This window comes from Aotus nancymaae, unplaced genomic scaffold (genome assembly GCF_030222135.1).
Source record: "Aotus nancymaae isolate 86718 unplaced genomic scaffold, 86718_ANA_hifiasm-v0.15.2.pri h1tg000032l_0, whole genome shotgun sequence".
NCBI lineage: Eukaryota > Metazoa > Chordata > Mammalia > Primates > Aotidae > Aotus > Aotus nancymaae.
The window spans coordinates 1,617,187-1,629,903 of record NW_026988445.1 but is presented as its reverse complement, the minus strand read 5'-3'; the positions used below and the strand labels follow the sequence as shown (position 1 = coordinate 1,629,903).

Here is a 12,717-nt window from a genome sequence, read left to right as displayed (position 1 = left end):
ATAAGCACGTAACAGAAAAAAGAATCTCTTCGAGCTGAGTCTGCAAGAGATATTCTAACATACATATTACCAAGGGGCCTAGAAAAATACTGGTAACAAGATTTAGAGTTCTCATGGTGCCACCTAGTGGACATTTGCACTTAATTTTACTTTAAATTACTTGGACTTCCTATAAATTTACATTTAAATTAATACTTAATACTTTCTATATTTTGTCATCTTACACTATACTATGTAGCAAAAAGACTTTAAGTTTATCTTGGAAACAGATTTAGGTTATTAAGTAGCCAATCATCTAAAAAAAATTCCTATTTAAAATGCTGTTGTCTCAAAGTGTCAAGTTTAAATCTATTAAATGAAAAAAACATAAATAAAACAAATGGTATTTTGATACAGAAAATTTTTTTTCAAACTCAAATAACCATACACCTTTCCAATTAGACCAACCAGTGCTTTAAATATAATCAACACCATTCAATTTAACACAGTTTAATCACAATCTTCATGTCAGTCTACATACGAGAAAGAATTACTACCCTGCCATCGAATAAACATACAAATCTTGAGCTTAATGTCATTTCAGGGATCTGCTACAAAGACAGCAATACATGCTATCCTCAAACATGCTATCCTCAAAATCTGCATGAGGTATTCTGATACTCTTTTCATACATTTTCATACATGCTTTCCTCAAAATGTACATTTCATTTACTTTAAAATGGCTAATTCAAGACAGTTTAATAGACCCTTTCATGTCTCTACAATTGTTACAATAAGCAGTTAGAGATTTCTTAATGCATAATTTCTGGCCAAAAAAAGGTGGGGGTAGATTTTGTTTTGCCAAGAGACATTTAAGAATATTCATTCTTAAGATCTAATATATATATACAATAAGCTGATTACTTAATTTGTCTTTGTGGTTACAATCACCTAATTATTTTATCTCATTTGCTGTATAAACCAGAAAAAAAAGTCCCTCCCAAAACTGAAAAGTGATGTATCAGGAAGAGGAAATGACATAGGTTACCAGGTGAGACTATACCAACATCCAAATCTCTGATATCAAGGCCAGCATGGCAGTAAAGCAATCTACACCCTTCAAAAAGGCCAACAGGTGAGAGAAATATGCCAAGGAGCTCAACTGATATGCACAAATTTGGGCAGGTTTCCAAAAATGTCCTAGTAACTTCATGGCTAAATTTAATTCAAGGAAAAGATGTAAGTTGAAATAGACATAATGGAAATAAGATGTTAGCAACCAATTACATCTTCTTTCATCTTTGAAAAAATATAGTTTAACTTCTTTGAACAAAGGAGATAAAGAGTAACCAGGATTTCATTTTTAAAATGTAAAACAATATTAACTTTTCATCTAAAAACCTACTAATTTCCTAATTTTCAATTTCATAGTAAACAAAATATATTTACCAGTTTATCACCAAATTATTTTTTACAAAACCTTAAAGGGGTTTCTCTATCCCATGCTACAACAAAGTAACTGTAATTTTAAAAAACAGGCCAGGCACAGTGGCTCACACCTATAATGCCAGCACTTTGGGAGGCTGAGGCAGGAGAATCACTTGCACCCAAGAGTTCAAGACCAGCCTAGGCAGCAAAGTAAGATCCCATTTCTACAAAAAAAAATTTAAAAAGAAAAATTAGCCAGGCATGGTTGTGCCTGTCTATAGTTCCAGCTACTCAGGAGGCTGAGGAAGGAGAATCACTCAGGCCCAGGACATCAAGGCTACAGTGAGCTGTGATTGTGCCACTGCACTCAGCCTGGATAACAGACTGAGACTATCGCAAAACACAAAGAAATCCAGATCTTCATATTTTCCTCAGAAAACTTTCATTTCATATTAGGATCTGTTCACTGCATTTTTAAGGTCTTAAGAAAAATAATGATCACTTCACCTCTACACCTGTTCTCTGAGAAGTGATCAACTTGCCACGTCATTCTAACCATAACTAAAGAACGCTGAAACAGCAGACTATATATTAGGATTTACCCTCTCCGGCTCATTCCACCAGCTAGCTAATTCACAAATATGAAAGATGACAATCTACTTTTAAAACATGATTTAAAATAGCACACTTAGAAAAGTTTTCATGGGGTGAATCACTTCCTCACATTTTAGCTCTAAATCCAAAACACACGTCTTTGTCACCACAATCCCTCTAACAACCCTCCATTTCACCGCATACCTGTGGGGCTTGACTGGCTGCTGGCTTTCCTGCTCTTTTGCTACTAGATGTCCCTCTCCCTAGTTGTCTCCAGAGTTTGCAGACCTTTTGGTATGAAGTAAATCATCCACTTTCCCACTACTGCAAACAATCTTAGGATATTTAAAAGTGATTTTCCCTCTCAAATAACAATGAATTTGCAAGATGTCTGACACTTTGATCTATCTGTATTTATCAACCTACTATCTTTCAGCAGGATTAATTTGCCACGCATACAACCTCTAAAGAGAGGGGAGAAAAACAACATAAACATTAACAGCATTTCCAGTTCTATGTTTTTCATTCTTTGTGGATCACAGTGTGTTTCAGAGATGGTAACGTAATTGAAAAACTAAACTGCACTGATGGGCTAAAATGTCAATATTCCTTTTAGATGTCATAGTCCTTTTCTGTGTTTCTAACAAAAATGTTGGCCCCAATTTCTCTCATAAAAGCACATTCCCAAAAGATAAATCCTTCCAAAGAAAACACATCTTTTGGAAAGTTCAGAGGTAAACTCTGAAATGACTGCTTTCGGAAGGGTCACCCTCACAGCTCAGTTTGCCTGAGGCTGTCCTGTGTCATGTTTGTGGTCTTGGTATAATTATTAATAGCACTGTCTATAATTCTCAGAAGTGTCCCATTTTATGGACAATAAACTACATGCTCATCCTAGCTTTAGGTTGTATCTCCTTTAGCATTAATATAGCCATCCATTCACCTTGAACAGCCTTTAATATTTTAGAATACTATCCCAAGAAAACTCATTCCTAATAATCACGCCTCTCCCTTTCTGTCCTAGACTATAGCAAAGAATAGAAAGATCTCTGCAGATGTTGATTGCCTTGTACTAAAGTAGGCTCCTAAGATACCCTTCTCTCACCATGGCTGACTCCCACCTAGTAATAGAAGCTTATGATAGATATCAGAAGAATATAACTACTGCCATATCCCACAACCTTTGATTCTTGTATCAAAAAAATAGAGAAAAGAAACATACTGCATTTCTGACTATCGTACTCCTCATTGAATACTCTCATACAATTTTTTTTTTTTTTTCCGAGACGGAGTCTCACTCTGTTGCCCAGGCTGGAGTGCAGTGGCATAATCTCGGCTCACTGCAATCTTTGCCCGCCTAGTTCAGGCAATTCTCATGCCTCAGCCTCCCGAGTAGCTGGGATTACAGACGCTGGTCACCTCATCTGGCTAATTTTTGTATTTTTAGTAGAAACAGGTTTTACCACGTTGGCCAGGTTGGTCTCAAACTCCTGACCTCAAGTGATCCACCCGCCTTGGCCTCCCAAAGTGCTAGGATTCCAAGCGTGAGCCACCATGCCCGGCCTCTCCTACAAATCTTTCTAACTCTCCTACTAGTTCTCTATTGGGTGTCACAGAATCAGTATATATTGCAGGTGGAAAACGTGTACTCCTCTTTCTCAGGAGTAGGGAAACTGAGGCAAAAAGTCAGCTTAGGTTATATCAGAAAATTCACCTTTCAAGGAAACTAGTTCTATAATTAGAATCACATTGGGATCCCAAGCAGGGGCTAGATTTTCCAAACCTTCGCAAGGATCTCTGATTAAAATAGGTCACCAAGACCAGACATCCCCTCCCCTCCAAAAAAAGTAACAGATTATCAAGTTAAATTACTGTCAACTATGTTTTTCTATGACCCTGCAGAATCAAGGTGGAGTCAAAGGTACGGAGAACCCAATGAAGACCCCTGGGCATGTTGCCCCCCTGCATTACACACAACACTAAGTTTAAATTAATGGACCTTAAGTCAACGGGAAGCACAATGAAAAAGAATAAAAGCTAACCACTTCTCAATGTGGTAGTATCAAAAGAAAAAAAAATTTAAGTGCATCAGCACACATAATAGATAAGAACATGTTGCTTTTACCAAATCAAGATGGAAATTTACTGCAATAGATTTATGTCAGTGTGGCTATTGCTGTATGACAGCAGCATATACCCTCACAAAAACGGCACTACAGTGAGATGACGGCTACCTCTTCCTCATAAAGCAGCCTCCGCCACCATAAACTCTTACTCATGAAAAAGACAAGAAATACTATGTAGTCTATTATTTTACCTTTAATAAACTAAATCTAAGCCACCTAAAACAAATCTAATTATCTGTTTTTAAAGGCCCTTCCTACTCCTGCCCCCAAATCTTTTTTTAATTCTGTAATCTCTGAAAAAAAAGTTACAGAAATCCAAAGGCTGAACTGTACATATTTAAATTTTCCTATAAATTCAAGTGTGGCTTAATAGAGGAATAAAACAAGAAATTAAGCATTTTTTAATTAAAGTGATTAAAACTTGATTTAGACTCATTTTGTTTAAAAATGTATCAAAAACACTAAAACTACCTTAGGGTTTATTCTTTCTGGGTAAATGACTAACTCCCTAAAGCCAGTCTTGAAATTAATTGTCTAAAAGTCAAATGCGCTAAAGAAATGAGTAAGGCATTCTTTTTTTTTTTTTTTTTCGAGACAAAGTTTCACTGTCACCCAGGCTGGAGTGCAGTGAAGCAATCTTGGCACACTGCAACCTCTGCCTCCCAGGTTCAAGTGATTCTCGTGCCTCAGCCTCCCCAGTAGCTGGGATTACCGGCATGCTGGCCAGGCTGGTCTCAAACTCCTGACCTCAGGTATCTACCCATCTCAGCCTCCCAAAGTGCTGGGATTACAGGCATGAGCCACCACGCCCAACCAAGTAAGGTATCCTTACACTAGACAATACAAACTCTAAACTACTCATTATACCATATTTCATCAACTCTAAGATGCCACTAATTGGAGGATCAATCATTATTTTATATTCCACTAAGAAAAGAAATGCTGCCAATTAAATGTGAGCTGTCATGGACCTAATATCATGCGCCCAATATCAGTGATAGCAAAATGTGAAGAAAAAGTGTATCTTAGACTCAGTGAAATACCCTCAAATTCCTATATACACCTGTCTTTTTGCAATGCAGATATAATTTATAGTCTTCTGCGATCAAAAACTTTGAAATGCAAAAAAAATAAAATCTCTTACCTTCTGTACTACACTCAGGAAAGGTATCAATGAGGGAATCTGAGTGAGCTTCAGCAGGACCAATTAATTCAGAACTATCATTAATTATTCCACCCTAAAAGATAAGAGCAATTGTGTTTCATTAGCATTAAGAGAATGAACAATACTAAATAAAAAATAGTTGTCCCAACTAAGCATGTATAAAGATTTACAGAAACAACTATATTAATCTATTAAACTAGATCACAAGTGTTTTCAAAAAAAATCGATAAATATATCAGTATTGGTTCATCAACTGTAACAAATGTACTATACCAATCCAAGATATTTAATGAAAGAAACTGAGGGTTGGGGGGAAGAAGAGATATATGAGAAAACTGTACTTTCTGCATAATTTTTCTATAAACCTAAATTGCTCTAGAAATAGACTATTGTTTTAAAATTCAATAGGAATCTTAACGTTTAGAATCATATGTGGTTTCTTATAAAAGTATATTATTTTAATTCTGCCCAAGTACCCATTAAGCAAATGCAGAAGAAAAAAACCATGAACTAAAGAATATTGTTCAGTATCCTTAGGGACTGGTCATTTTAATTAGTGATAAATGATGGCCCATCAGGAATTCACTGAATTTTATCAAATTATACCCTACAACATATCACACAGCACCTCAGGTGATCTAAGAAGCCTTTTAAAGTTTGAGAACCACTTGTATACAATATAGGTAAAACTAAAAATATTTAAGATAGTTTTAGTAGAGATATTTTTTAAAAATATAAAAAATAAATACAAAATTGATTTCTCTATGTGGTCATTATTTTAATTCCCTATAGAGGTTTGCAAATTCATGCCTCAAAAAGTTATCTTACTCTACATGCAGCTAGAGAATGTTATCATCAGACAAGTAGTGGTGGTATGAGGTTGTGTATGGCTTTGTGAAATGAATGCTCCAATCACAGATATAAGAGCTTATAATCCTTAAATAATTAAAACAATAGCTCTTCTGCTCCTTAATATCTTCCCTTCTACCTTCCACCAACAGTTCTATGCCTCCAAACACTACTAACAGAATAATAAAGCTCAAAGGAATTACAAACCCACATTTTCTCTCTACTTCAGCACAAAAAAAGTCAATGACTACCTTTACCTAATCAGAAGTCTCTCTCTGTCCATCTATTTTTAAGGAATGAAATTTGAAATAGTCCCTCTCAAATTACCAAATTTTACTTCCCTGAGTGTTACATGAACTAAAACTTTAAAAATACTATTCTCTTTAGGAGTAAGAATTTGTATTACTTTATTCTACCCTTTATTACAATATTCAGATTACAGCTTATATTTAAATTTTTCTCCAAAAAGAATATCTAGTCTAGATTAAGCCATCCTTTAACAACATCCAAACCAAATCAAGATTTTCAAGTATTATAGAAAATATTAAAAGACAAAGTTAATTTTAGAAGAAAGTATCTTTCAACTATTAACTGCCTCTTCTACCACTAGGTGTGTGATTTAAGTTACCTACCTATAAAATGTCTTCTAAGACATTATTTTATTTTACATATTTCATGCAAAATAAAAAATACACACAAAGTATTCAGAACAGTGTAAGCACTCAATAAATGTGTATTATTAGTTGACATAAGATCTTGTAAGATAAAATTCAAAATGTAAAATGTTTTACCTCATAATCCTAAATATATATGTATCTAGTTTAACAAACATTGTTATAAAAAATAAATGGTAAAGAACAAATCTTTAATGAAACAAAAACTGTTACATAGGAACTAGAGGGATGTAGCAGTAAAATAATACCACAATCCTAATTTTTAATTTCTAATTCAAAAATAACCATTTGGGTATTTCTGGTATGCAGTAAAAAAATTTCATAGAAATTTTGAGATACTAAGTATCTCAAAGTTTTTTGTTAATGAAGAGTCTAGCAGGGAAGGACTTCTGGTATAGCAGAGTGAGGAAATCGGCAAATCTTTCCCCAAAAAGCAATTATAAATCTTTAGAAATCTGTCAAAACCACCACTGAGGGCTCTGGAAATTGACTAAAAGCATAAAGCAAATGAAACAGTGGTTACTGAGAAACCACAGAACCACAGGTAAGAACTATGAAAATCCGTGACGTTCTTGCCCTGGTTCTCTCCATCCCCCAACCCAGCTGGGTGGCCACAGTAATTCTATAAGGGCAAGGCAAGTCTTGAAAACCAGTAGGCTCACTTTTGAGGAGGCTAACATGATTTGGATTGAAGCATAGAAAAAAATTTAAATATCCACCCCAAATATTATTGTCAATAATAGTAGCAATCTCAAGGCCAAATATATGGCAAGGAAAAGAGATGGCTCAGCACACCTGAAGCTGCAGTCAGCAAAAGATCAGACAGTAGGGAGATCCAGAAAATAATATAGCCATAGGGAGTCTTAATAAAGCTCACTACCCATCCATGTAATAGAGACCAGAGAGGGGTCAAGCTATCCAACAATACCTTGCAAACCATGAGACAGTGCACAGGCATAGAGGAAATTCAAGACTTCAGAGGAAAGTAAAAGCCAAGGCAAATTTTAAAACAGCTGAGACTTTGAGAACACATTAACAAATCATCAGCATTAAAAGAAAAGCATATAATGGCACAGGTGTTTAAGCGCAAGCAATGTCCGAACACTGGCTGACCACAATGCTATGCTGACACAGGGCTAAGCTCTACAGAGCCTGGTTTAAAAATAAAATTAAAATTAAATATTGGGCAGGAATATCAGCAGTCACACACTTAACAGGAAATGGACTCCACAGATTGACTACAGACTAAATACACTAACAGAAAATGCTAGTTACTAAACAAACTAACAGAAAATGGCAAGAACCCTCAGCGAGAAAAAAAAAAATCAGAACCTAGAGTTCTATAGTATATTATCCATAATGTTCAATTTCCAACCAATAAAAAAAATGAAGAGACATGCAAAGACACAGAAAAGTATGTGACCCAAACACGCGGGTAACCAGTCAATCGGAGCTATCTGTGAGGGGACAAAGATGTTGGACTTGGCAAAAACTTCAAAGCAGCTATTATAAATATGTTCAAATTATCAAAGGAAAACATGATTAAAGAATTAAAAGGACTATGACTCATGAAATAGGATATATAAATAAATCTAAATTATTAAAAAAGGATCAAATGAAGTATTTTTCATAACAGCCATAAGCAACGACAATTTGAATGACTATCAACCAATGAACAGACTAGCAAAATGTGGTATATTCATATCCATTCCATGAAATATTATTTAGTCACAATAAGAAATAAACTACTGATATATGCTACAACCTGGATGAACCTTGAAAACATAAATATACGTATACACATACACATCCTCTAAATATAATTTTAAAAACTTCCCACCTAAATTCCACTCCTAAATACGTATCTAAGAGAAACAAAAATACATGTCTGCACAAAAACGTGTATGTCAATATTCATTACAGCACCATTCATAACAGCCAAAAGGAGAACAACCCAAGTATGTACCAACACACACTGCAGATAAATAAAATGTGGTATATCCATAGCCCATACACAGGAATATTACACAATCACAAAAAGGAATAAAATACTGATGCATGCCACAACATGAATAAACCCTTAAAACATAATACTATGTGAAAAGAAAACACAGTTTCATTCAAAATAGCATAAGATTAAAATACTTACAACTAAATTTAAGGCAAGAGGCCCCAGACTTATACCCTGAAAACTACAAAACATTGCTTAAAGAATTTAGAGAATATCTGAATAAATGTAGTCATTTCATTTTCATGGATTGCAAGATAATATTGTTAAAATGACAATTTTCCCCAAACTGAACCACAGAGTCAATACAATTCCAATCAGAAATCTGAGGAGTAAGCCAAAATAGCTCAGTTGGGAGAGAATCAAACTGGAGGATTTTAGCAGGTGTTTCCAATACCTTTGGCCAGGTGTGGTGACTCACACCTGTAATCCCAGCACTTTGGGAGACTGAGGCAAGAGAATTATTTGAGGCCAGGAGTTCAAGACCAGCCTGAGAAACACAGTGAGACCCTGTCTCTACAAAAAATTTAAAAATTACCTGGGCGTGGTGGGGCATGTCCCAGCTACTTGGGAGGCTGAGGCAGGAGAATCCCTTGAACCCAAGAGTTTGAGGTTAAAGTGAGCTATAATTGTGCTACTGCATCCCAGCCTGGGTGACAAAAGTGAGACCCCAATTCTTTAAATAAATAAATAAATAAAATAATTTTAAAATTCTATAAGAATTTTTTTGTTCATAGAGATAAGCTGATGCTAAAAATTTTTATGGAAGTTGAAAAGTTGAAAGAACTCAAAATTGCCATAACAATTTTGAAAAAGTAAAGTAAGCAAACTTACACTAACTGATTTCAATACTTAAAAAGCTACAGTAATCAAGACAGTATGGTACTAGCATAACAACAGGCACATAGATTAATAGAACATATCAACAGTCCAGAAATAAGTCATCATATTTACAGTCAATTTATTTTCAGCAAGTATGCCAAGGTAATTCAATAAGGATAATCTTTTCAACAAATGATGTTCAGAATATTAGATATACACATACCAGAAGATGAATTTAAACTATTACTTCACACCCTATATAAAATGAACTAAAAAAGAATCATAGACCTAACTGTAACATTAAAACTTCTAGAAATCTAGAAATAAACACAGAAGAAAATCTTCATGCTCTTGGGTTACTTGAAAAGTTCCTGGATATGACAGGTATAACCCAAAAAAGAAAAAAAATTATAAATTATATATCATCAAAGCTAAAAGCTTTTGCACTTCAAATGACACCATTAAGAAAATTAAAAGGCTACAGATTGGGGAGAAAATATTTACAAATCACTTATCTGATAAGATTGTTTATCCAGAATATATTCAGACCTCTTACAACTCAATGATGACCGAATCGAAAAAATGGGTAGATTTTAATGGACGTTCCACCAAAGATATATATGAAAAAAAGCACAGGAAAACATGTTCAACATCATTAGCCATTAGGAAACTGAAATTAATACTACAATGAAATACCACTGCATACCTGTGAGAAGAGCTATAGTTAAAAAATCAGACAATACCAAGTGTTGGTGATTTTGTGAAACAACTGGTAAGTTCAGATATTACTGGCTGAATATAAAACGGTATAGTCCCTTTAAAAAACAGTTTAGCGATTTCTTAAAAACATGAACTTACCATAAGACCCAGCAATTCCTCTCCTCAGGAATCACCCAAGAAAAATGAAAACATATGTCCACACAAAGATTTGGATGCAAATATTCACAGTAGCATTAGTCATAACAGCCAAAACAGAAACATCCAAATATGTCCATCAATTTATCAACTAATGAAAAAAATGTGGTATTGTATATATAATGAAATACATTTCAGCTATATAAAGGAATGAAATACTGGTATATAATATAACATGACTGAAGCTCAAAAACATTATGCTAAGTAAAAAAAACCTACATACATATATTGTGAACAAAACACTACATATATTATATAGTTCCATGTATTTGAAATGGGGAGGAAAGGCAAATCTACAGACAGAACCAGGTGGTTGCCCCAGGGTAGGGATGGAAAAGGGGATCACCATAGGGAGCTTACACAGCAGTGAGGTAATGGAAATGATCTAAAATTGGATGTTGGCCGGGCACAGTGGCTCACACCTGTAATCCCAGAATTTTGGAAGGCCGAGGCAGGTGGATCACTTGAGGTCAGGAGTTCAAGACCAGCCTGGCCAACACTGTGAAACCCTGTCTCTACTAAAACTACAAAAAGTTGGTAGGTATGCTGGTGCACACATGTATTCCCAGCTACTCGGGAGGCAGAGGCAGGAGAATCACTGAACCCAAGAGACAGAGGTTGCAGTGAGCCAAGATCACACCACTGCACTCCAGCCTGGGCAACAGAGTGAAACTCCATCTCAAAAAAAAGAATAAAATAAAATTGGATGTTGGTGATAGGTGCAAAACTCTATAAATTTACTGAAAATCAGTGAATTGTACACTTACAATTAGTAACTGTACTAATACTAATGAACAACCAACCAACCAGTAAAGAGTATGAGATGGAAAGATGTAGATAAAACAAGTTTGGCAATATACCGATAATTTCTGAAACCAAGCAATGGGTCACAGAGGTTCATAAGACTATTCCTTCTACTTTTAGGTATGTGTTTTTTTAAAGTCAATGTAAGCAAGTGGCTATATGGTCATTTGCATGTGGCAGCATCAATGTTGCTAAAGAGAAAAATAAACCATGATACTACAGCACACCCTGTGAATTAGCTACCCCAAAATCTTCCCACCCACCTTCATCCATGATCAGAACTAGAAAGCTAAGGGTCACCTTCCCAGACTCCTTCAAATTAAGGTCACATGCCCACATGTGACCCAGTTCTGGCCAATAAGATTTAAGAAGGACTATCTCTAGATCATGTTTCCAGGAAAGCTTTTAAAAACTGACGTATTCTTTTGCCTTTTGCCTTTCACATCCAAACCCAGGAACCTATGTCATTGACAACATTACTGAGCTCTCTATGCTAGCCCTGGACTACCGTCCTCACTCATCCTTCTTGTTATATAAGAAATAAGCCTTTTTGTTGTTGTTGTTCAAGCTAATGTAATGAGTTTTTTTTTCCTGCTTGGTTTCTCTTATTTAAAATGACTGAAGGCCACTGTTGTAATATTCCCAAATCAGTATCCTGCTCCTGTCTAGCACACTGTGGAAGATAGTTCTAAGATACTTTCCAAGATTAGCTTGACTTCTCTTAAACTGTCCAATCTTTCAAAAAACCTGAAAATGACAGTCTTGTTTCCCAGGGACTTCCAGCAACAGTTACAATCAGGAAGAAATATAATAAACAAGTAACTTTTACTTAAACTGTTTAAAGTCTTCAATCTGACTTTCATAATCCCTAATTTTTTTTAGCTGTATGGCATGTGGTAATTTGCATGACAGCTTTTCACAATTTCTATAAAGCAATATTCTTGTTTAATAATAATGTCTTTTTCCATAAAAAACAGACTCCTTGACACACAGAAACAATTATAACAAAGCACAGCAAAGAGCTAAATATTCTATCAATTTAACTTGGCCTTTATCCTAAAGATCTGCATTGGGCCATATGCAGAAATCAAATTTATTATCTCAGTCTAATTTGCAGAATGGGGAAAAATTAAGCAACATGGTCAATCATCAGGAATGTTATTGTTACTACAAATTCTTCTACCACTATCCTTTATTTCTATTACTGTAAATCTGCAATGTCTTTCAAAAGAACTTTCTTCAGTAGATAAAAGAAATCATAAAAAATAAATTCCTGGATGACAAAGCACTGGCAGAAAAAATAAACAAATAAATAAATAACTATGTGTAGATCCACTAGGATCAGAAAAATCA

General features: G+C 35.0%; 1 protein-coding gene across 6 annotated transcripts in view; it reads right to left on the bottom strand.

Annotated features, from left to right (window-relative positions):
• Positions 1-12,717, bottom strand: part of RPS6KC1 (ribosomal protein S6 kinase C1) — a 199,864-nt gene that overhangs the window by 141,516 nt on the left and 45,631 nt on the right. For all 6 annotated transcript variants that reach the window (XM_012459629.2, XM_064383496.1, XM_021677181.2 and 3 more), the window contains one exon: positions 5,272-5,365. In XM_012459629.2, the coding sequence (XP_012315052.2) occupies positions 5,272-5,365 (94 nt within the window). The remainder of the gene's footprint in view (positions 1-5,271; positions 5,366-12,717) is intronic.